The 26,396-nt window shown below is 38.4% G+C and overlaps 1 protein-coding gene across 8 annotated transcripts in view; it reads left to right on the forward strand.

The window, feature by feature from the left end:
• FRYL (FRY like transcription coactivator) overlaps positions 1 to 25,860 on the forward strand; it is a 264,481-nt gene extending 238,621 nt beyond the window's left edge. For 6 of the 8 annotated variants that reach the window (XM_044945882.2, XM_025290069.3, XM_025290064.3 and 3 more), the window contains 11 exons: positions 521 to 724; positions 3,369 to 3,536; positions 9,474 to 9,724; positions 12,412 to 12,619; positions 14,131 to 14,280; positions 14,980 to 15,078; positions 18,485 to 18,553; positions 21,222 to 21,239; positions 22,063 to 22,173; positions 23,194 to 23,384; positions 23,701 to 25,860. In XM_044945882.2, the coding sequence (XP_044801817.1) occupies positions 521 to 724; positions 3,369 to 3,536; positions 9,474 to 9,724; positions 12,412 to 12,619; positions 14,131 to 14,280; positions 14,980 to 15,078; positions 18,485 to 18,553; positions 21,222 to 21,239; positions 22,063 to 22,173; positions 23,194 to 23,384; positions 23,701 to 23,959 (1,728 nt within the window). In that variant the 3' untranslated portion in view covers positions 23,960 to 25,860. The remainder of the gene's footprint in view (positions 1 to 520; positions 725 to 3,368; positions 3,537 to 9,473; positions 9,725 to 12,411; positions 12,620 to 14,130; positions 14,281 to 14,979; positions 15,079 to 18,484; positions 18,554 to 21,221; positions 21,240 to 22,062; positions 22,174 to 23,193; positions 23,385 to 23,700) is intronic. The other 2 variants (XM_025290063.3, XM_025290068.3) reach the window with 1 other exon arrangement.
• The last annotated feature ends 536 nt before the right edge of the window (positions 25,861 to 26,396 follow it).

The following is a 26,396-nucleotide window of genomic DNA, read 5'->3' on the forward strand; positions in this document are numbered from 1 at the left end:
TCATCCAGAGCTTGAATCAGTCTTTGGTTTGAGAAATCACCGAGCATTTTTTCCCCACAAGTGTAGTGTATATTTACACGTGTGTCTTCGTTCTTTCTAATTCTGTGTGTTTTCCTTTTTGCTATCCAGGAGCTGCAGGTAAGTTGCAGCCTGGCGTTCTGGATTATTTATTTGTTGTCATCTGTGAATGTATTTGTCTTCTTTGTGGTCTCATTTGTGTTTGTGTATTAGAGTAGAAATGGCCTAGGTAGTCGATTTAGTTGGTCCCCACTAGACAGAAAGTCAAGAGAATCCTATTCAGTTAAAACAGGTCATCGACCACATACTTTGATCTCTTTAAATATTATAAATATTGAATGATGTTTTAAAAGTTTCAAAAAATTGAAGGGCTGATTGAATCTCTGCTTATGACGATACACTGAGTATTTTTCATCTGGGTATATGTTCTCCTAGTGTATTACCTTCCCTATATTTATAAGCTTATGTTCGAGGTCTTAGAAATGACGCCTTGCTTTTCCAGGGTGAAAGTATGGACAACTTCAACTGGGGAGTCCGCAGGCGCTCACTGGACAGCATCGACAAAGGGGACACGCCGTCGCTCCAGGAGTACCAGTGCTCCAGCAGCACGCCCAGCCTGAACCTGACAAACCAGGAGGACACAGACGAGTCCTCGGAAGAGGAGGCGGCACTCACAGCAAGCCAGATACTCTCACGCACGCAGATGGTACACTTAGCTTTCTGTACAGTGACAGCTGGTCTCCTCTTTGTCTTCACTTCCAACTTAGTAATTACCATTGCTCGATATTCTGATTTTCATTTCCCTGTGGGTAAAATGCACGTGCTGAAATGAAAACACAACGCTGTAGCAGCAATGGAGTGTTCCATTATTCATGGTGGCACTAAACATTTGCTCTGTGCACCCCTTGGGCTTTCCAGGTGGCACAGTGGTAAAAGAATCTACCTGCCAATGCAGGAGATGCAAGAGACTCGGGTTTGACCCCTAGGTCGGGAAGATCTCCTGGAGGGGGCAGTGGCAACCCACTCCAGTATTCTGGCCTGGAACATTCCGTGGACAGAGGAGCCTGGTGGGCTATAGACTATGGGGTCACAGAGTCAGACACGATTGAGCACAGACAGCACCTCTGAGCTGATGAGACGTATTTTCTGTTGCTTCTCTCCTCGTCACAGTGAGCTATGCTGGGCACTTTGAGAGGCCTTCGCCCTGAATGATACGTTTTGGTATCAGTGCAAACACCAGCACTGCTTAATTCTCCACCTGCTTTTCTTTCCTTGTCAGTGTGGAAAGAGAGAGCACAACTTTGCTCCCTTTGCAAGATCAAGTCAGTTATATGGAGGTTCTGACTTATATTCCAAGGGTGAGTGGCAGAGATTCACACAGAAAGAGAGAGAGATGAGAAAATGAAGGCTATAAGCATGGTCTGTCTGTTCCGAATACTGAGTGAGGGGAATGCTGAACTTGCAGTGGCAGTAGGTTGGAACTTGAAGATGGCAGAACAAGGAGAGAGCAGGGGTGTGGATTAGCCACCAAGGCCCATGCGATGAGGAATCAGCTGGTGAAGACCAGGTGGCAGCCACATTACAGCGCTCTTACCTGAGGGCCTTTTCTCGCACCTCTGTTTAATTTGGCCCACTGGCATCACACTCAGTCTGCTGGTAAAGTGCTGGTAGTGCTGTAGAATGGCCAGGCTGAGCTGGGCTTTACACAACGTGCACAGCTGTCGGTTTGTGGCAGGCTTCTTGTCACCTGTCCTGTTTTGGCATCTCACCATTATGCCAATATGTCTTTCCCTAACTCCCTGTCACGTATTAAGTGATAAGCTGTTGCTGACACAGTAGCAGCAGTTACCACTTGCTGAGTGTCTGAGACACACCAGGCCCTGGTCACAGTGTTTTACGTGGATTAGTCACTGCACCTCTCCCCTCAACTACACGAGGTAAGCACAGTGATTGCAGCTCTGTAGACTAAGTGACTTGTCCCAGGACACACAGCCTGTAAGTGCATTTGAGCAGGGCAGTCTGGATGCCACCTAAGGCTTGCTCCTCCCCAGGACTGTGTGCATTGAAAGGAACGGTGAGCTGCTGGCAGCAGTGACTCACTGAATGAGGCCCAGACCCTCCCGGGGCCAGACCGGAGGCTCAGAGACGAGCATCGTGCCACCAAACCACTGTGGAACTGTGGTCCTTACCTATCTACCCTCTCCTTTAAAACAGGACTCCTGGCAGCACCTGCCTCGGGGGAATTTCATGGGGAAGTCAGTATAGTAAGTGCTAAACAAAGGTTAGCTTCCGTGAGAGCCTTGGAGCAGAACAGTCTCTTCATAAGGCCGACCCTAGTCATAGCGGTATGCGTGCATGCTGAGTCACTTCAGTCATGTCCGGCTCTTTGCGATCACATGGACTGTCGCCCGCCTGGCTCCTCTGTCCATGGGATTCTCCAGGCAAGAATACTGGACTGAGTTGCCATGCCCTTCTCCAGGGGATCTTTCTGACCCAGGGATAGAACCTGCATCTCTTATGTCTCCTGCACTGGCAGGCGTGTTCCTTACTAGCAGCACCTGGGAAGCCCAGTTATAGTGGTAGTGAGATTGAAAAAGAATTTGATGCTGCTTCCTCCTCATAGGGGGAAAAAATTAGCTTCTGCTTTTATCTACTCAAAATCATGAGCTTGATTTTTCTTATTATTATTATATTAAATATTGGGTTAAATGGGTTAAATATTGACCCATGAAAAATGTATAGCCCTGCTTAAAAGAAGAAAAATTGTAGTGTTTTCTTTGTTCTAATTGATTACTGCTAGTTTTCAAAGAGCATAAACCCACTAATGCTGGCCTGCCATTTCAGCTTTATTGTCCTAACTCTTTTTGTCTTATTGAAGTTCTATGGTATTGATTTGTGGTTCAGTAAGTTAATGGCCAGTTTAGACTTAAGCACCTGCCTCCAGTTAACACTGCTTCTTGAGAATCCACTGAGTGCTTGCGCCAAAGCCACAGGGAGGCAAAAAAGGCCCCTGCATTCGCGAATCCTTAGGCCAACTGAAAACATAAGACATTACCGTAAAAATAAGAATTTTAGATGAAGATTAACATAGTCACATAGAGCGCTTCCATTTTGGTGGTTTCTATTCAGCAAAATTTAATCCGTGTTAATGGAGACTTCATTTCTACTGATGAACTAGCTGCTTGCATTAATCGCACCAATTCTGATACAGACTGAAATGAGGGGGAAAGGAAGTCAAAGAAGCTCTTTATAACTATGGCTTCAGAATATCTTATGACACAGTTTTCTTTGTTTAGTGGCCATCGCCAACTCCTAAATAAATTTCCTTATTTTACTGTCTCTCCTTTCAGTTAAATAACGATTCTGCTGCAGACGAAACCCTGCCGGACCATTCTGATTTACTTCTTCAGTCTCAAGATTCCACTGGCAGCCTCTCTACAGAAGAAGTGCTGCAAATCAGAGATGAGACCCCCAGTTTGGAAGCTTCTCTAGATAAGGCTAACAGCCAGCTGCCTGAGGTGGGGAGTCATGGGGGCTGGTGCATGGCCAATCTGGGCTCTTTTTAGCAATCTGTGATACCCCTTGCTTTTCTTTCAAAGGAGTTTTCATCTGATATGCTAATTATTTGATTTGTTTGCAGTATTTCTAACCTGTTGGTTAAGTGATTTAGTCCAACTGAAATAGTCAAATCTGATCACTGAAGGAAAAAAAAAAAGTGATGGATTAAGGAAATGACCTACAGGTTAAAAATAACCCTAAGTGTTTTTAATGAGCATCTCCTGCTGCAGAACGTGATTAGGTTAATGTACCGGCGCTTCTCCGGGGATGGGAGCATCTTCTCGGGTGCTGAAGGACCGCTTTTGTTTTTTTCTTTTCTTTTTGCTTTGTATTTGGTGGTGTTGTTTTTTTTGTTTTTTGTGTTTTTTTTGTGATTGGTGCTGTAATTGGGATGAAAACCTCAGGCCAGCTGTGTTAGCGATTGGTTAAATGAAACCTTTTAGAAAGACTGTGGAACTACCAGTGTTATGTTTTTTGGAAAGGCCTGTGAGAAGTAAGCCAGATTCCAAGCTAATGACCAAAAATAAGTGAGTATTCGTTTTCTTAGTTGCTTTTTTAAGACTACTGTAGATATCTCTTTTTAAAAAACTGTAATTGCTATAGCTCTTTCATATGTGCTGTTATGCCCTGGTATCAGGAAAATACTACACTTTTTTCAGTGTTAACCAAATTAATATAGTTATCAGAGCAAGACCAGTCTAATTATTAGATCTTACTGTCTGAGTAAGGAGAAATCTCATGTTCTTGTGATTACGCCAACAGTGTATCATACGTCTTCACAGTAAGCAGATGTATTTTGAAATGAAGGCTTTTGGGGGGTAGCTTTTTTAAATGTTCATATTAGTATGGCTCAAGCTGAGATAACTCAACAAATATTCATTGAGATTTACTAGATGCTGGGCATTCCATTAAGTGCTGAAAAGATGCGTAAAGCATGACCTTGTCCTCAGAGTGTCCACTGGCTATTAAGGGAGACAGAAGGTTTTTAAAAAAAAAAAGCACTGCAGGTCAGTATGAGAAACTCAGAACCAGACATGCTCAAGGCTTTGTGAAAACTCAGAGTGAGAACCAATCAGCTGTGCATTAGGAGTTATGTGGCATTTGAGACATTGCAGGCAGAGGGACATGGCATAGAAAGTCACGGCCATGTGAAATAACATGGAATGTGCAGGCAGCAGCAGGAATCACTCTTCGTAGAGAAGAGGAGGAGCAGCTGCGGCAGGAGGAAAGATGGATAGACCTAAGACACGCTGGGTTCCACTAAAGGCAGGCTTTATTTGAAACGATAGGAAGTCATGAATTTTCATTCTTTCCAAAGATGCCAATTATGTGCCAAGCCCTGTCCCAGATACCTGGGTGGGAATACCCAGGGCACCCAAGCACTCCGTCATTTAAGCATATTTGTTTACTGAGCCCTGCCACGTGCTAGGCTCTGTCCTAGCCCTAGGCACACAGTGCCGTGTGGAACAGACAAAGGCTTCTGGTTTATGGAGCTTCATTTGAGCAGGAGAGACACAGTAAACAGGTAAAAACATAAAATATCAATGATATATCAGAAAGGGATCCCTTTTCTACCCATATTAAGAAAATCTAACGAGAATATGGACTTGGTGAGGGAGACACTTAGGTAGGGTAGCATCTGGTGGAAACAAGTGATGAGAAGGATCCAGTCATTGTAAGTGCACAGGAAGGGAGTTCGGGGCCCAGGAAACAGGAGTGGAAAAGACACCCATGTATCTGAAGAGCTAAAATGTCAGCCTGTGGGGCTGGAGTGCAGGGAACCTGAGAGCATGGCATTGGGAGAGAAGGAGCTGGAGGGGGCCAGGTGCTCACAAGGGTGATCTTAGAAGCCACACAGCGGGCAACAACTAGAGGATTTTAAGCCCGAAGGACACAATCTGATCGTGTTTATTTTTTTCAATCTTGGCTTTTTTGTGGAAAAGTGAGTGTGTTCTCATACCTGTACCTCCTCCGTGGAGCTTGCAGTCTGTCATCAGGCAAGGTTACAGTTTGACCGGTGTTTTAGTGGAGGGAGGGCTGGAGAAGGCTGAGATGAAGAGACAAACCAGAGGCATATTAGCAGGAGATAAGGGGCCGTAAGTGACAGAGTGCGTGGACAGGAAGGTGTTTATGAAGGGAGCAGACAGTGTTCAGAGCTGCACCTGAAGTAGACCATATTCCTTTCAGTATGGGAAGGCTGTGACGTGAGCATTAGCTACTCATTGATCACCTGATCTGTTGTGTCCAGGATAGCTCATAGCATGTTATAAGTCAGCAGACATTCTCATTAGAAACAATGGAAAATAGCTTTTTAACAAAAGCGATATGGTTAATGGTCCTGTGTTTTAACTACAAAAATAGTTAACAAACAGGAAAGTCTTTTAGTTTTGGTTATTAAAACAGCTGTATTCATAGTAAGTGAGTAAGCTACCTCCTGGAAGTCATTCATATTGATTGGAAATGAATTGGAAATTCATATGTATTCCCATACATACTGGAAATTGTGTTATTTCAGATGAGTCATTCATTTATCCAACAGTATCTAATGGGCCTACTTCCGACGCATTATCAAGTTCCCAAGGACGCTTTTTTTTAAATGAAGGAAAAACACTTTAATTTACTATGTTTTTTCCTTTTACAATAGTGTGTTTCCTTATCACTATAAACTTTGTAACACTGACAGAGGAGAATGGGGATATTTTTTGACACATACTATTTCATTTAAAAATAATTCTGTTGACATAAAAATTCACCAGAAGAACAGTTGTCCACAAGAGCATGATTCAGGTTTGTGTCTGTTGGATATGTTGGCCTAGTTTGTTTTTCCTGGTGTGACAAATAGTGTCACGTAACCCGAAACTGCCCCTTTAAAGAAAATATAAAAGCACTAAAAAATAAAACCATAACCCTCCTATATAAAGTTATATATGAGTTACAGATACTATACATATCGCTATAAAGCAATTTCTTAAGATGAGGAAAGCAGTTAATTTCACTGGATGAAATATTTTATGAACTAAAGAAAAAAATTCCTAGAAATGTTTATTTGAATTTCTGCCCTTGAATTTTGTTAATATTAGGAAGCCATAATAGGCTAAAGCATTCTACCTCAAGAAAGAAAACTTAAGAGCTCAGGTTGCCTGCCTGCAATGCAGGAGACCCACATTCAATCCCCAGTTTGGGAGGATCCCCTGGAGAAGGGAATGGCAACCCACTCCAGTATTCTTGCTTGGCAAATTCCTTCTAGGAGGGATTATATCCTTGTGTTTATCAGAAGAACCTCCACAGAGGGATTTCTTCTAGTATTTATAATAGTTTAGATACCAATTCATGCATGCCAGAAATTATATTGCTTATACAAAATCACTTTGAAAGTGTGTGTGTGTGTGTGTGTGTGAGGGAGAGAGACAGAGAAGGAGTCATTGTGCAATAAGGTAATGTTCAAGAAAATTTGATTCTCACCATTTACATATAATAGTGGAATTCATTCCATTAGCCAAAAAGTTCTCTCTTCATGAAATCTAGGAGTTACTAGAAAATTTCAGCCTACATTATAATCTTAGATGAAACATGTATTTTCAAATTATTATTCAAGAACAAATAACAATAAAACACAGGTATACAGTAATGAAAAGTAATGGCATTAAACCAAGAAATTTGGTGGTGCATCATTTCAGTACGATACGTTCAAACTGATGCCCAAGGAAAAATTAATACCAATAAAAATTCTAGGTGTAGCAGTGTCTTTGGCACTATTACTCACAGTATCTTTCCAAGTAACTAATTCTTAGTCATTTAATGGCCAAATCTTTAAGAAGAAAATTCAGATGGAAACCTTAGAGTGTATTGAATATAAATTATTGCACCAAATAAGGAATGATTATACTATATTATTTATAAAGTACCATCCTGTGAAGACTCAGAGTTTGTACTTTCTCTGCGTAACTATCCCTTAGTACACTTCGTGTTTTCCTGCCGCGTTTCTGTGCCTTTAGTATCTTCTAGGTCCTTTTCCCGTCTGTCTTAGCTTTGGCTGCTGTAACAAAAATTCCATCACCTGGGGTGGGAGGGGCTTATCAACAACAGAAACGCATTTCCCACAGTTCTGGAGGCCAGAAACTCCAAGATCAAGGTGCCAGCCAACTGCTGTCTAGTGCGGACTCTCCTCCTGGGAGCTCTTCTGCTGCGTTCTGACATTGTGGGAAAGAACAGAATAGCTCTTTATCCTCTTCTTTTAAGGGCCTGATCTCATTCATGAGAGTTCTCATGACCTAATCACCTCCCAGGGTCCCCACTTCTGATACCACCCCACTGGGGCTTCTGCATATGAATTTCGAGGGGACAGAAACATTCATTGCACTATTGCTACCCCATCTTTGTCATACCTTACACTTACCATACTCTACTGTATATTATTGTGGTTTGCATAACTAGCCCCATATTAGTTTGCACACTAATTGTAGTTAGTTATTAATTTATCCCAGAGCACTCAGCCCAGAATCCTTCATTTTATACATGAATTTACAGGTGTGTAAATTAAGACCTGGCCTTCCCCAGAGGCTCAGTGGTAAAGAATCCACCTGTAATACGGGAGATGCGAAGAGATGGGTTCAATCCCTGGGTCGGGAAGATCCCCTGGAGGAGGAAATGGCAACCCACTCCAGTAGCCTGAAGAATCCCATGGACAGAGGGGCCTAGAGGGCTACAGTCTATGGGGTCGAAAAAGAGTCGGACACGACTGGGCGACTAAATAACAAAGGCCCAGACTGGTCTAAGGTCAGGGGCGCTGGATTTCACTTACTTTTCATAATTTGGAAGGGAAAATTCTATTTTCATCTGTGACAAAGAGGTGAGAAACTGCAGTTTGACTCAGTAGTAATCTTAGGTCTAAGTCCTGAAAGAAACTGAGAGACCGTTAAGTGCTTATTTTCAAACTGATTGAACTAATGTCCATGCGAATTAAAACTGGTGCTGATATGTCATGATCTACACCCTGGAAGGATTTTTCTTTTTCAGTAGTGGTAGCTCATTTACTCAGCCAACACCTGTTGAACTTTTACTCTAAGCCAGGCACATGTATCAACGTTATTTCAGTAACGTTACAATGGATAGAGGGAAAAAATGCCACAACACGCTTTCCGTTATCATTTCCCTCATTGATAAGTGAGTTTATAGTTCATTTAATTCTCAAGAGTACAACAGTCTAAAATTTTCCAGCATTTTCTGAACTCTTAACTCAGTGGTGAAGATGTCTGAGTACTCAAATCTAAATAAATTATTATAATCTTATTACCTGAAAGCAAATCATACATCCCAGGTATTCAGCTCAGTTATACCAGTCAGGCTGCCCTTGTCGTTTCTGTTCAACAGCATCCTGACTGGTCAAGACCTGTTCGTGACTCACAGGTAGCCCCACAGAACCAACGGGTTAAGCATTTTGAATTACCTCCCCTTCTTATATCTAGAATTCACTGGAGAATAAGTTCTAGCATAATAAAGAAATGACATTTCCATAAGAGAGAATTTATAGTTGTAATATAAAGCTCTACCTATAGAGAATTAGACTATGCTGGAGAGAAGATATTTCCCCAAAGGATATGTTTCTAGGTAAACAGCTGAGTCCTATTGAAAAAAGATCTCCTTGATGTTTCTGTGTGGCAGTCGGTGATACACTTTAATTTCAAAGGGTTTTAAACTGGAAACTATTAAAAAAAAAAAAAAAAAAGAACAATTTTATGTGATCAGAGTCCAAAACTCCAAAAATCAAACTGTGTAAATGAAGACTGCCTAATAAAATAAATGTAGATTGGTGGCAACAGTCATTTATTCTGTGTTGGTAAAATTTGCTTTTTAATGTTTTAAAAGTCTGTAAAAAAAAAAATACGATTGTTTTTCAGGATGCAAGTTCAGTATTAAAGGAGGAACAGGTTCTTACCGCCTTTGAAGATGATGGGTCGTATATTATTCAAGAACAGCAGGACTCTCTCGTGTGTCAAGGGATTCTGGATCTAGAGGAGACAGACCTGCCGGAGCCTCCAGGTCCTGAGAGCTACCCCGGGTCAGTCTGTGAAGAAGACGTCACCTTAGCTCTGAAGGAACTAGACGAGCGGTGCGAGGAGGAGGAAGCAGACTTCTCGGGGCTGTCTAGGTGAGAATACAGTGTCGCAGACACGGTGATGAGGTGATGCTTCTACGCTGTCCCCTCCCGAACATGACCCTCTGTTCCAGTAAACTGACTTTCATTTCTGTGTACACTTTAAAGGTAAAATGAGCTCCTGCCATGGTTTTACTCTCTGTTACTGCCGTTCACTTAAAGAAAAACAAGTAGGCCATTCTCAGAGCACAGTGAGGGGCAGTCTACATTTAGAAGTACACCAAATACCTATTTGGGCAGAATGCCAAGTGGCCAAGTGCTGAAATCCATATTGGGCCGTGGGTGGAGCCAAGTATCAAAATTATGGAAGGAACTTCTGTGATACCACAACAAATCTGAAATATATTCCAAAAATTATAGTCTTATTACCAATAGTTATAATGTTTGACTTATATAACGGGCAGAAGTATCATTTCTTAGTACTGTCAAATGTTAGAGTGCTCTTTTTAAATGTTTATGCATCATACATTCAAAATTACCACGAAGTATGAAGAAGTCTCACACAGGACTTTTTTCTACTCACGGGCTGACGGAATTGTGAAAGTTGCTCGGTCATGTCCGACTCTTTGTGACCATATGGATTATAAAGTCCATGGAATTCTCCAGGCCAGAATACTGAAGTGGGTAGCCTTTCCCTTTTCCAGGGAATCTTCCCAACCCAGGGATCAAACCCAGGTCTCTCACATTACAGGCGGATTCTTTACCAGACAGAATTGAATGATCAATAATTACATAAAGTTCTTAAAGGAAATTTTGGTGCCTTATGTTACTTAAACACAAAATAGTCCTTCAGTGATGAGAATTATGATGTAATCTATATCTACTGTTTTGTTTTTATATTTTTAATTTTATAAATATTTGTAGCTCAAAATAATGTTCTTTATAAGGGCATCTAATTTAATGCATTATCTATCAGTGTATCTTTTCCCTATTCAACAGTTTGAAGCTCACATAAAATTTAATATTTAATGATCAAGTATATCAGAGTTTTACTCCTACAATAAAAGCTTTTTATTTATACTTCAAGTGATAACAGTGTTTTAACATATACAGCACATAAGGAGGTGTTTCATTCTCAGTGTATCTAGAGTGTTCACCTGTATTTGAAAGTGTACACTCAGATATTAACAAAGGATCCTGGTGACACCTGTTGTTCATGTCACTGACTTGGCTGTGACAGTAGCCTACGTCCTCACTCACTCACTGATCATACACGAATTCAGAGAAGTCAGGAATGATGCAGGGATAGATGCTCAGATACCTGGCTTTCTAAAAGGCTGCAGACAAGAGACTTGACTTTGGCCAAGTACTAAAGATGAAACAATAAGTAGAACATCCTTAGTAAATACAGAGGTGTATCTACTCAAGGTTACAGGATACATTTTTTTAAAATCAATCACCATAGTGACATCTTAAAAATTAAATTTTTTGAGGTAGAATTTAAGTTTTCACTTCACATGTCTGCTTCCTTTTGACCTTTTCTACCCAGTCTTTTCAGATCCCTCTCTTCTATATGAGTTGCTCTGTAATTTCTGAATGGCCTTGTGGAGGCCTGTAATGTGAAATATACAATTTTAAGACCTTGAGTAACACATTTCTGTATGGAGTCTGGCTCCAAACACTTCTTCAAGACCCAGGGTCACACGTTTCTTTATGGGATGCTCAACCCAAATACCATATATACCTTTTTTTTCATTGTCTTATATTTGTGTGTATATATTATCTGCCTGTGGGGATTATAGATTCCTCAAAAAAAAAATGGCCAGATCTTCTATTTCTTTGAGTCAGATCTGTTACTGCCACACTGCTGGGCACACAGCATGCGTCATGGCTTTATAATACTGGGTTTGGTCCCATAGAACTGGCCTCAAATTCTGGCTCTCTCATTTCCTACCCAGCAGCCTAGGCACATCATTTAACCTCACTGAACTTTCTGTCCTTCACTGGTAAAAATCAGAATAATAGTACTTAACTGTCATAGAGTTTCTGTGAAGATTAAATGAAAACAGCCCATGTAAGGCACCTAATATATAGCCCTTGACCCAAAAGTACATGACAAAAACTTAAAAAATATCATGATTGCCAATTTGGGCCTGTTCAAATAAAAAGCCTCTGAAACTGACCATTTAAAATGAAGTCATTCTAGGCTGTATTAGTCATAGAAGTTACTGAAATTATTCCATAGCCCTGGCATATTGTAGGATTGCTCAGTCACTTCAGGCATGTCTGCCTCTTTGCAACCCCATGGAATGTAGCCCTCCAGGCTCCTCTGTCCATGGGATTCTTCAAGCAAGAATATTGGACTGGGTTGCCATGCCCTCCCCCAGCGGATCTTCCTGACCCAGAGACTGAACCCATGTTTTCTGTGTCTCCTGCATTTCAGGTGTATTCTTTACCCATTGAGCCACCTGGGAAGCCCCATTGTAGGATTAAGTTGTCTTAAGGTGGTTGTGTGAAATCAGATTTCTAAATCCAAAGATGCTAAGAAAGAACAAGATGCCAGAAAGAACAGGCTGAGAATCTGCTTATTCATGCTTTCTCACAAAATTTAGGTGGTCGCCTGTTTTCTGAATCAATATGTGCACATATGTAAAAAATAATGTTAGGTGATTTAAAGTATTTTAAATAATTGAGTGTATTCTTTTAAGATAATATTATGATGACTGTGTATGTGTTAACAGTCAAGATGAAGAAGAACAAGATGGTTTTCCAGAAGTACAGACATCACCTCTGCCATCACCATTTCTTTCTGCCATCATAGCCGCTTTTCAGCCAGTAGCATATGACGACGAGGAAGAAGCCTGGCGCTGCCACGTCAACCAGATGCTGTCTGACACCGATGGGTCCTGTGCAGTCTTTACTTTTCACGTGTTTTCTAGGCTGTTTCAGGTCAGTACGGTTGAAGACTTCTGAATTCGTACTACAGTTATCGGATAAAGTTACAGGGTTTTATCTAAAATCAGTATCTCAAATTTTAATATTCTCACTAGTTTCCCTTAAAGGTTTTTTATTTTCCTAAGATAGTGATAATTTAAATGTACACTTGGACACTGTAGCACTGCTACGACATTATACAGTGACTAGTACAGGTACTTCCCCTAAGGTAATTAGAGTAAAACTTCAAAATAACATTTGCTCAAATTCTGGAATATGCTAGACACCTCCAGGGACACCAAAGAAATATAAAGGCGGGTTCCTGCCTTTAAGGAGCTTTCCGTCAGTATCATAAGACAATGTACCATAAAGTGTTCACTCCATTGGCACTTTCATTACTGTGTGGGGACCTTAAAATTTTTAACCAAGGCTGCTTCCATCCCTGAAAGTAATATGAGCTAACATTTATTCAGTACTCACTACATGTAAGGCACTAAGCTAAATGTTTTACAGTAAGTAATTCTTACAACAGACCTACATAATGTATTTTTAGCACTCTGTAGCTAGGGAAACCAAGGCTGACATTTAAGTCTTTATTTTCCCAACTGCTTGCCACCTTTCCACCCTACCTAAGGAAATTTTGCCCATCTTAGAAGACCCAGCTCGGTACATAATCTCACTGAAGTTTTCCCAGCCTTCAGTCTTTCCCTCCTGAAAGTTCTTCAGTGCTAATTAACTGGAGCATTTATTTACTTAACTTTGTAGTTTTGCATTGCTACTTGGTTTTCTATTTATATTCTTTTCTTTCCAGAGATACAGATTTCTCCATGAGTGAGACTGTGGCTTAATACTTTGTTTTAAATTAATCATAATGCCACCTAATGGTGCTATGCATATACATGTAGGTACACATCCAAGTATTTGTATAGTAATTACATTGCTGATATAGCATCTGATTCATTCAGTGTTCACTATGGTTTAGGCCCTGATGGTTTTATGTGAATGAATATTCTTGAGTTTTGAGAAGATACTGCCCTTGGTGCCTTTTGATGACTTCAGTTCAAGTCAGCAGGAGAGTAAACTATCCAAGGAGAGTAAATTACTTTTACTGAAAGTTTCACTTGGTAGAATTTAACTTCGGAAGATCTAATTCCTCATGCATGTGAGGGCTTTATTTCCAGCAATATCTAGCATGTACTCCTTCTCTCTTTCCTAATGAAAAAAATCTTAGGAATGGGGAGACGAGTAGCATGTATCATTAGTTTCTCTTTTCAGGAATACTATACAATAAATCTTTGATCATTTTTAGAAATTATCATGTTTCCTAAAGAAGTGCCTAAAAATAAGGATTTACAAATTGATTTTTAGGGTTCTATATATATCACTACAATCATAGTTTTAAAATAGAAGGTTGCATAAAATTAAAAATAAAATAGAAGGTTGCTCTAATTATAAATTATGCTTTTTTACTTAAAGATTAAAAAAGGCTTTCATATGAAATACATTTTCTTGTATTTTCTCCACAGTCAATTCAAAGAAAGTTTGGGGACATAACTAATGAGGCAGTCAACTTTCTTGGTGAGAGTCTGCAACGCATTGGTGCCAAATTTAAAAGCTCATTAGAAGTGATGATGATGTGTTCAGAATGCCCAACAGTCTTTGTGGATGCTGAAACAGTAAGTTTTTACATAAGGCTTACTTTATCATAAAAAGTAAACTGGAATGGCGTCACTCAGTAAATGGTCAAAGGTTCATATTTTCAACTTGATTATAAATATCTAGCAAAATATAGTTCCCATGTATTGTATGCAGTGACTTGTGACTGTTTCTGATTCTGACCTCTTCCTGCCCTCACCTTTCAGAGAGTTCTGGATGGGAGAGCCAAAGAATCATGCTTAGAGATGCATACTTTTCCCTGGTTCCTGAATCAAAGCTCACAGGAGAGGGCTAGACACATTTCCACCACCCTTACCCCCCGCCGCCCCACCACCACCATGAAGAACCCAGAACTCCCTGGTCTTCTCCACTTGTCTCCAAGCACATTTGTAGATTATGTATTAAGACAGTTAAAGAATTACGGTTTAAAAAGCTTCAAGTGTATTACTGTGAAGGTATGCACTGGTGGGACATGCCACTTTTGCCTGAGCCAGGTTTTGAAAGCATTAGAAGGCACGCTTACCCTTTCTGACATTCCTGAAGCCACACCGCACTCCTCTGCTTCAGTAAAAGGTCAGTCCTTAGTACAGGACAGTGGACAGGCGGGGACGCTGGCTTACGTTGGCTTGAAAATTCACTAACCCATAACCCCAAAGGTTTTGGTCTCAGGATTGTGATCAGAAATGGTGACCTGGATCAATGTGTTTCTGATTTGACAGCTGATGTCCTGTGATTTGCTAGAAACACTAAAGTTCAGTGTTTTGGAGCTGCAAGAACACCTGGATACTTATAATGCCAAAAAAGAAGCAGCTGAGCAGGTCAGTCCCTTTTTACACTGTAAAAAAAAAAAAAGGAGTTACTTATGACACTAGACATGCTAACCTGGCAGAATAGCCGAGAGGGAAACAGGACCTCTTGCCACTTGCCTCAGGTTGTGCTGAGAATGGTGGGGAACTTGGAGCTGCCTGTCCAGGAAATCCCTATCTTCAGCTTTTAGAAACTGGCCTGCTAAGAGTCTTAGAACACAGTGGAAAACTCGCTTTATAAAAAGCTTCTGTGTGGAGACTGTATAGCCGCTGTCAACATTGCAAGTAGGAATATAAAAGCAGTATTTCCCTGAGCAATGCATATGATGTTGTGGTCCAGAAAACCCGCCACTTGTGACGAACTGGTGATCTTTTTCCCGTGATGTGTATGCGTACGTGGGCAAGCAAAGGCAGAAAGGAGCAGGTAGTAGACTATAGGTACTGCCTGCACACAAATGTTTCTCTACCTCCAGCCTGGCACTGCAAAACACAGCCCGCAGTTCTGATCCCTGAGGGCAAATCCAGCATGCTGTTTTCAATGGCAGGGGCAGAAAAACTTAAAGGAAAAAATGGTTCTCGTTTACACACAAACTGCAGACAGGTATTTTTTCCCTAGGAGGCCGATCTTTCTTTAGTAAGTACTACATATCTACTGCATGTAAAGGCCTATGAAGAATGAAATGTAAAACCTGGTTCTTATTCCCTAAATATTCTAGATAGGAATATTTAGGAATAGAAGTCTTTGTGCTTTATGTAAATAATTAGTAACAAATAATTAGTAACCAAAGTAGGGATTATAGTATAAATAAAAGTACTGGCAATTAAAGAGACTTCCCAAAGTCGTGTAGGTCTAACAGAGAATGGATGCAAACCAAATCTATGATTTCCAAGAAGAGGTCACTTCCGACCTATAGCCAGTAAGACCAAATCATATAATATACAGCAGAGGTACTTTTGTAATATAGTGGGACAAGAATGTTCTTTTCAGAAAATTGTGCTGAATCAATTAAAATACTTGTATGGAAGAGAAAAATGAATTTGATTCCTTCATAAGCAATCATGTCACTATTTTTTTTCCTATCCCTTTGCTTCCTTTCTTCTTTTCTATCAAACAACTATTTTTCATTATTCAGTTTTTGCCCCTCTAATAGTTTTTTAGTTGTATCCATACATTCTTGTATAGTCCTTGAGGCTTCTCAGAATCACAAGTGAAAGCCTGGGGTATTCATCAGGACCCGCTGTCTTGGCTGGAAGTGAACAGTTTTTGTCTCCCCAGCACCATAAAGACCAAAAAGCCTCTGTTGACCTTTTCAGCCTCCCAGATGCCACTGCTGGCTTTCTTAGCCTCTCCTCCTGCGCACGATAAACACAGAACGAGTGCCCCAAGGGGAAAGTGCACACGGACTGCTGGGCTGCCTCCTCTGCAGCTCCCTCTTCTCCAGGATCTTGACCCTTAGGGCTCAGTACCTGTGACAGCCCTGCTTTCCCAGCCCAGTGAAACTACAGGCCACTACTTTTTGTTCAGCTTCTGAGCCCATGGACAGGAATGAGCAAATCCCCTAGAGTAACGCTGGAATCAAAGTAGGGCTCTCTTGATACTTTTCTCTAACTTCCTAAATATGGCAGTTTGATATTTACTAATAGTATCAGTTCTTTTGACTTCCTAGTTCAACTAGTTCTTACTCAACTTCCATAGTTGTCCTTCGAGGACAGGCCTTACATAAGCTACTCCATCACACCCAGACGCCAAACCTCTCCAGTTAATTTTTAACCTTTATTTGAGCCCTGAATTAAAAAAAAAAAAAATCCATCATGATAGGAAGACCGATTAACCTGTGAACTGGAGGTTATTCTGTACACAGACTGTCTGCTGTGTTTTGCACACAGTGACCGGGAAGCTGTGGACCTGTACTTTTCAGGCCAGTGTGCAGCCACAGCACAATAGGGTTGGGGCTTGTCTTAGAATACAAATCAGAATTATGTTGAATAGTGCCCCCCATGCCATATCATAGGCATACAATATAAAAAAATATATTTAGTAAGAATAAGCAATTAACAATTTTTTTCATCAGCATACTGGACACATTGGGCTAGACTTGTGATGATGATGATGAACCATATAGGCATTCTAACATTTTGTGTGAGCAGACATTCATGTACAGATTCCATGATAGATGTCAGCTGAATTTTGCTGATAGAAATCTGCTGACTAGCTTTTGACAATGGCTACCAGCAGCTGTATCTCGCTACAAAAGCTTAACATGTTTTTCTTCTGACATGCTGTCAAGTACAGAGCCTAAGGGCCCAGGCAGACTGAGGGGCCGGGATAAAAGGGACAGAAGGTCAAAGAGACTGTTTTGAAACAACCGAGACACCTAATTTTCATTCTTTGCGTGTAGACCATTAAGCTACAACTGAGAATTTCAAATGTCTAATAATGAAATATTTTCAAAGAATAAACAATGTAGCTCATGGTTTTTCTCAAAGTCCTAATGAAAAATGTCCTAGTTTCATATATATAATTTCAAATATAATTCATATTATATATTTGATATTATATATATTGTAATTTTATTATGTTTAATCTGTCACATAGAAAGAGCCAGGAAGTCAAAAGAACTGATTATTAATATCAAACTGTCAAAACCTAAGTGCTTAGCTTGAAGGCTCTTAGCTTGCTCTTCAGCTTGGAAATTCTATGAGCCAGTGTTTTTCCCCACTAAAAACACAGTACTGTTATTTTCTTTTTATCTGGCCAAGGAAAAGTTACCTGAAATAAATATCCATCTTTAGGACTAGCCCCTGGATAAGGAAAATCATATTTGGCTTCTGCAACCAGTATCTCTTTGGAGATAACACATTTGCCATACATTGCTGTCCAAAAAGGAAGAAAAAAAAACAAGATTTTAAATGGAATTTAGTTTCTGTTTCACTAATTAAAAGTGACACACATCTTCTGAGAATTACACTTGTGATAAATGAACAGACCTGGTTAATTCTAAGTTGCCTTTATTAAACTGACAAGAGGGGAAGCCCACTTTTCATTTCTCCATCTTACATTAGACACAGGTCAAGTATAGATTGTGAAGATTGCCAGTAAAATCTACAAAAATGAATATTCTTGACTAAAATGGAGCACCACAAGTCCCTGGAATAGAAGACAGCTGATTGCGTTTCCATTAATAAACTCTCCCCAGTGTGTACATGTTGCCACGTAGACAGCCTCCTCTGCTTGGGTTTGTTGCATACAAATGATTCTGCTCGAGTGGAGATCAAAGTCTGTGTCTACAACCAATCCTAGAAATTCAAGCTCACTTTTTAGGATTTTTGTTCTGTATGTGCAGGCTGTTACAGTACCAGTTTCATTGTGTACTATGCAATTACTGTATTAAAATTTTACTGTTACTTATTTCTTCAGTGGTTAGACAATTGTAAGAGGACATTTGGTGCCAAAGAAGACATGTATAGGATAAACACAGATGCACAAGTAAGTTTCTTATTCTTAGTTTTGCTATATTTCTGTATCAGGTAAAATAATGTATATGCTCAAATGTCCTTATTTGCTATTCCTAAAAATAAAGAATACTTATAACATTTTTCATTTTTGTTATCAGAACAGTCTTTGTAAATGTTAGGTTCAGTGGAATGTTGGCTTAGTAATGAAAAACTCACTTTAATAAAAATGAACGACCAGCTTGTGACTGAAACGTAATAACATTCAATAGATAAGCTCGATGAATATCTGGATAGTCCAGGTTGACTTTTAGTTGCGTCTGCCTCTTTAAAAATTTTTTCATTCTGCATTAGATTTCTATAGATAAATTGGTCAAGAAAGCAAACTGGAGTAATACATTCATATTAGTCCTTCCAAAGATGAAATTCTGGTTGGATAAGTTATGGTTTTTGCTAGTAAAATTCAGTGAAAAAAATAGTAATATAGAGAAGAGTGTACATATATAACACATATATTAAATGAGGATAAAATTAAGACCTACAAATTATTTTAATAGAAGTGTAACTTTATAGGGGGAACATGCATTAATCAATTAATAGCCTCTGCATTTGACATCAGAATTCTAATCTTTTACAATGTCAGACTCGCATAAAAGTTACTGTAGTACTGTAATAAAAATTTGAAGTTTTACAAAACTGAAATGTTGAGAAAATAGCAGTATACGCTCAATAAATGTTAACTGTTTGCCAGGCATTGTGCTGAGCATTTCATATTCATTATCTATACCCATACAATTTCATCTAGTAGATGCTATAATTATCCCCATTATGAGATAAGGATAAATAATAAGCAATAAATATTTTTAAATAAGGAGAAAATATATATGCAAATTAAAATCAAGGCTCAAAGAAGCTAATTTATCTAAAATCAGTAAGTAAATAGGATTAAGATTCAAACCTAGAAAGGCTGACTCCGAATCCTGCTCTGTCATAAAGAAATTGTCATGTCATCCGTGTAAAGAAAGAAACAAGGCAAGATAAGGGATTAATCCCAGACTAGAATTAGATCCTTTGGTTCTAATTCTGTCTTTGCCACTATGGCTTAAACAAGGAACAGACTGCTTTTCTCATATATAAATTAGATGATTAGACTAAGTATTTCTTGTATCCCTTTTACCTGATGACAAGGAGTTCATCTCAGAAGTCTATGTCAATTAAAATAGCTTAAGGTTTTCTACTGAGTAAAAAGTGAAAACTCTTTACATTTAAGCATTCCATTTATATCTTAGCTTTCCTTTTCCATTCAGCTCCTTGAGAGGAGAGGTCTCTTTTTATGCAACATTATGTACTGTCTGTTCCTATATACCAGTATAGCCATTTGCCTAATAAGCACTCAATAAATATTAAAGATAAATGAAAGGATTGTATATATGCAAATTTCATCGTACTAAAAAGCAATATTTTTAAAGGTACAGTGTTAACATTTTGTGTGATCTAGTAATTCAAAACTAAGAAATTAATTATGTTTGTTATTTCTTATAATTGTGATCATTATAAACTTTATCAGTGATATCTTTTCCATTACATCCTAAAGTGGATGCTATGGATATATGTGTATGGAGTCAGTTTTTATTTATGTTAATATAAATGAAAATATATTTAAAATTCATAGTTTCTATACAAAACTATATGAAGTAAAACCTCAGAAATTTAGATATGCTAATGTTTGACATTGAATTGTGCTCAACATTCACAGAATGACCATCCACGTAATTTATGATAAGTAGTTCAGAGCTAAAGTTCACCTATGCTTAGCAAATCCCTTCTAAATTGATAGCAATAAATGTTATATAAACAGTGCTTCAGAGGAAACTATTTAGAAAAGCAGATTTCAAAAGGGACTTCCGAATATTTCAAAAGCAGTATTTACATATGATGATTGCTGTTTTAATTAGAATTCTTGTCCTTTAATGAGACTAGGTCTAAGTTGCTGTAGATATTTTCATGTAATAATTTTTAAATATTCCATAAGCTGGTTGTTTGATTCAAACCTACTTGGGTTAAATTTCTGAGGTTTAGTAAACTTCATTTGAAATGCAATTTAAAACACACAACTGCTCTCAATATTTTACCTTCTGATTCAGCGCTAATTATGGTAACTTGTGATTTAAGTAGACAGCAAAGGGTAAGAAAGCCAGAACTAGCCATGTCAGAGATAGTATTCTCATGGGCAGATACTTATTGTATAAAATTATATCCCAGTTCTCTTCTGAGAAGTAGGAGTAACTCATTTCTTATTGTAATTGGAAGTTTTCCGCTTTCCTAACAGAAATTTGTTACATTTAGCTTTTTTTAAGGCTATAAAAACCCAGATAGATGACCACTTTCAGTAGCCAACTTCCCAACATCCCACTAGTTTGATTTTATTCTTTGTAGCTTTGGCACAAGAAATAAACTATAGCCTAAATGTAATTTAGCTGTTATTTGGCAGAGTGAAAAAAAAAAAACACCCTGGATTGTTATAAAAATGTCTAAAAAACTTTATTCTGGAAATGGCATCATAAATTTTTCTTTGGGGTGTAATTAAATGTTCTTCAGTTTGCCTGGGACATCTGTGACCCTAGTTAAAATGATTTCTTACACTAATTCTTGGTCTTTTTCTTCCTTTGTATTTTTTGTGACCCGATCACCTTCTTGCTTAGCAAATGGAAATTCTAGCAGTAAGTGACCTGTCTTAATTTATAGACTACTTATCCATGTCAGACAAACTGGTTTCATTTGCCATTTGTGACCTCGCAATGATTTATCATGGACTGCTTTAAGAGTAGTGTGTGCTTTAGTTCCGCATAGCCCTAATCCATGAAATGTTTTAGTCCTACAAAGATAATGAGGTTTTATAATTAATATGTACAACTAGCAGTTGCCTTTTTACACATCTCTAATGAATCTCCTTTTAAATTTCTTAATTTTAATAAGCCAAGTGCATTTTTTAATTTGTCTTGTTTCAGTGAGATTATAAAATTGGTTGTTTTTTTTTGTTTGTTTGTTTTAGAAAAAGGAATTAATTTAAAAAACAAACTATTCTTACGTTTTAGATGTGAGGTTATCCAAGGTTTTACTTTTTGCTTTATCAAGCACTTGTTGATAAATGCAATGAAATGTATATCTCAGTGTAGCAAGAATATATGAATTTGTAAATTATTTTCATTATGAAGTTAAAGTTTTAAGTTCTAGTGAATCCTTTTTAAAGCAATCTATTTATTGCCTGCTAAAAAATTCTATTTGTCTAATGTGAAAACGTATCACACTAAAAATGAACTATGTAACCAATAATCTTTAAATTTTTATTTTAATCCCAGTCTTCAGAGCATCTTTCATCTGTGTTTCGTCAACTTCGTATCATATTAACTTGCTTACTGCAGAAAGATAAATCTCAGAACAATTTAAAATAATTATTTACTTATAAATTTTTATTGGAACTTTGTTGTCTCGTGAAATATGGAAAATAACACCTAAATTTAACATGGTGTTACTTATTTCTAGGAACTGGAGCTCTGTCGAAGGTTATACAAATTGCATTTTCAACTGCTGCTTCTGTTCCAAGCCTACTGTAAACTTATCAACCAAGTCAACACAATAAAAAATGAAGCAGAGGTAAATATTCAGTTGTACTAGGTATTAGTAACTGATCGTACAAAATTAAAATACATTCATACTTATTCCTTGTGGGAGTGCTCAAGTCGAAAGTCACTTATGGAGAGTGGCTAGTGGGTCTTTCCCCCCACCCCCCCAGTAAAGTATTATTAGTTTTTGAAATGATGTGCTGTTTTAGGACCAGTTAGGAAATCTCAAAGCAGATATCCAGCGATCTTAAAAGATTTGAGACCTTAAAGTTCCCAGTAGCAGCAATAGATCATCTGTAATCAAAACAAAAATCAAGTGAAGCACGTCAATTCAGTAAAGACAAAATTGTATTATGAAACCCCCTAACATCTTGTCCATGTAGTATTTCTATAGTTCTAGTAACTCACACAAGAATAAACACGTCAAGAACACTGCAAGTATTAGAAATCATAGCATGAATAGATTCAAAGGTAGGGGTTTTAGAATCTTTCCCTCTTGCAAACCACTGGTACCAGAACTATCACCAAGGAAATCACTGCATTTTCTAAATTTACTTAAAAAAAAATACATACATACCGGTTTATATAAAATACCCTGGAGAAATAACCCTTTAAAATATAAAGACATCTCATTACTGTCAATTATTTTTTTTCATGATCCTCCCAGAATTCCAGGCCTTATGTTACAAAACAATAATATAAATGTATTTTTACTAAGATGAAGTATGTATAACATGTTATCACATGTTAAAATACAGACCAATATAAACAACCTATTGTTTTACTTATTACAGTGTATTGATAACATTTATTACATTTAAGATAACCTGTTGTTTTATCAAGAGTATCTAAAGACTACTGTTTGGTAGCTGAAATTATTCCAGCTGAATAGAGAACTTGAAATATTAACTGTCCTAAGTTTAACAACTGAAAATAATCTTGAAGGGAAAATATTACCGTCATCAGATGTAATTTCACAGCTAAGTAAGTACTCAGTATTGTTACTGAATATACAAATTTGATCCTTTTAAAGTATATTTATTTCTTTTAGGTCTTCAACATGTCAGAGGAACTTGCCCAATTGGAAAGTATCCTCAAAGAAGCCGAGTCTGCCTCAGAAAACGAAGAAATTGACATTTCCAAAGCTGCACAAACTACTATAGAAACTGCCATTCATTCTTTAATTGAAACTTTGAAAAATAAGGAATTTATATCAGCTGTAGCACAAGTCAAAGCTTTCAGGTAAAATGTGAAGGGATTTATAGGAGATGCCTTTATACCTAACTGGAAATTTATGATGGAGTTTGGGTTTTCAACTTGATGTCTCAATCTTTGTGAAAGGAAAACATGACCTTATTTTGTACACTTATCAATGCAATGACACCAATTTTAGACTTTGTTCATTATCTGTGCTACTTTCAGTAATATTTGTTAAAATGTTAAAACAGATCCTCAGTGATTCCTAAGGAAATTACTTTTTGTGAGTATTAACCTAAAAGTACTTAATCTGGAATGATTGCTGTGAATCTCAGGACTTACAAATACTGTCTGCTTTCAGATCTCTCTGGCCCAATGACATCTTTGGCAGCTGTGAAGACGCCCCTGTCCAGACGCTGTTACACATCTATTTCCACCACCAGACACTGGGCCAGACGGGAAGCTTTGCAGTCATAGGCTCTGACCTGGACATGTCAGAAGCCAACTACAAACTGATGGAACTTAACCTAGAAATAAGAGAGTCTCTACGCACGGTGCAATCATACCAACTCCTCACACAGGCCAAACCAATTGGAAATTTGGTGAGCACTGGATTTTGAGAAACTTCAGGCATTCAGGAAAAGACTGAACTGAAGATGATTAAGAATATTAACAAGCACCTTTTATGGACCCTTGCAGTTCACTGACAACTTTTTCTGGCAGCATCCACAACCCCAGTGTAACTAATGTCAAACTTTCTCAAGGTAAAAAAGAATGTCAGAACCACATCTGAAGGGGAAAAAACTAATCATCTTAACAGCTGCCAATACCTCCCACAATAAACGTATAAAGAAAGAATTTTTTTAATGACTTTACCTTCGTGAAAAGAAAAGGGCTAAAAGTGATGCATACAAATACAATACTTTCTGGAGAAAGAAAAGAATTCTAAGAATGTTTGCAATAATGGCCTCTAATACTGAGACATTGGAAAGCAGGTAAAATGAGGCTGAAATCGAGGCTGGTTCATTTTAGCTGAAGACCTGCAGAGCTGCTTGGGTTTCTAGCAGTCACAAGCATAATCGACAACTGATGCTTAGTCATCTACATGAAGAACATCCATTCGGATAGATAGACACAGAAAGACTTATTTGCAAAAACCATTGATTTTTTTTTTTTTTTCCAATATGTGGGATAAGGGCGTGGGTGTTTTGTTTTTTGCTCTGTATAAGGAATTGTGTGTGTGTGTGTGTGTGTGTGTGTGTGTGTGTGTGTGTGAGCTGAGATGTGTGCATATGTGATAGTCATATTTTCAAGGTATGGGTGTTTGGTGATAACGTCTCAGAGCATGCCTAAAAGAGCACTGCAAGATTATTTTTGAAAAAATTTATTTTATTAGATCTAACTCTTCATAGTGTGTAAATGTTAGGACATTTTAATAATATTTTAAAACTGGGCTTTCCCAGTATTTCAAAAAGAAATAATATATCTGTTAACGTTATTGGAATGCTGCTCAGTTCTCTGATCAGTGCTTATGTTACAATTGTTGATAACTAACCAAAGTAGATGCCTGCGGAGACTTTAAAATGTACAATAAAGATGTATGCTGCCCGTCAGCGCTTCTCATTAGAAAAGTTAACTTATTTTACTCCATAATTATTATAGAAACTGTATAGATTAAAACTGGTATTTTCTTGTACATTTGTGCAATGCACTGTTATACAAGAAGAGGTGTACAAAGCTAAAGAAAAAAACTGTGGTCATTGATGGTAGAATATGTGACTTGCAGGCCCTGAAAGTCTGCAGAATTCAAGGAGAGAGATGCAGATGCATTTGTATATGTTTATGCAGGACTCACATGTTTCACTCTTAAGGAACCCGGGGCTACAGGGGAAGATGAAAGGAAGCCTGAAGACTGACTTAACCAAAACATGCAATACACTTATTCACTGTCCAAGTTTGCAGCATAACATGGACTGGATTTCTCTGTCCTTTTTTTAAAATAGCATTTTGTAAAAGAAATGAATGTAGTCCCACAAATTCCTCTGATTTGAAAGGAACACCTTGTATTTTTTATATGCATCTCTTATCCACTGTGACTTTTCTTTTAAACTGGGCTCTGGGATTCCAGAGTTTAGAATGTAGAAATGAAATGCTTAGCTTTGCCTTTTCTCGGCGGTGCGGACCCTGCCAGAAATGTAATTATGCTCAAGTGCATTAACTGAGGGCACCGCGCACGCCATTGGACTGCTGACTAGAGTTATGTTACCTATAAAATTCTGTAACTGGTCACAGCACATTCATAATCACTGTATTTTTTGACCCTGATAAAAACAATTATTTTGATGGTGTTCTGGTACTGTAAATGGTGTCCTTTAAATTATTTAATGACTTCTGGGTGTGGGGCAGGAAGAGAGCAGTGGTGTCTGGAGACACACCACACTTTACATCCTATCTCACCATCCCCTATTTTTCTCACCCTCCTTATATCCTTTTTGTTAAAATAAAAAGCATTGTAGCTGTTGGTCTGCGTTGTATTTTAAGAAAGGATGAATGATTATAGTGTGCCTCATTACGGAACTTTTCAAATGTTGCCTTGACTATGTCTAAAAAAAAAAAAAAACTTGTCCTTCAAAAGGGGAGAACACATTTAGTTCAACTGACTAATTACCCAAATCTTCCAAACATTTGAAATTTCCTTTTCCTATTCATATGTGCTGCTACTGCTGCTGCTGCTAAGTCGCTTCAGTCGCGTCTGACTCTGTGCGACCCCATAGACGGCAGCCCACCAGGCTCCCCCGTCCCTGGGATTCTCCAGGCAAGAACAGTGGAGTGGGTTGCCATTTCCTTCTCCAATGCGTGAAAGTGAAGTCACTCAGTCGTGTCCGACTCCTAGCGACCCCATGGACTGCAGCCTACCAGGCCCCTCCGTCCATGGGATTTTCCAGGCAAGAGTACTGGAGTGGGTTGCCATTGCCTTCTAGGATTCATATGTAACTAAGTCTATTAATAATGTAATAAAGATGAATACACCTGCAGAAAGCAAGATGCAGATATAAA

This window comes from Bubalus bubalis, chromosome 7, assembly GCF_019923935.1.
Source record: "Bubalus bubalis isolate 160015118507 breed Murrah chromosome 7, NDDB_SH_1, whole genome shotgun sequence".
NCBI lineage: Eukaryota > Metazoa > Chordata > Mammalia > Artiodactyla > Bovidae > Bubalus > Bubalus bubalis.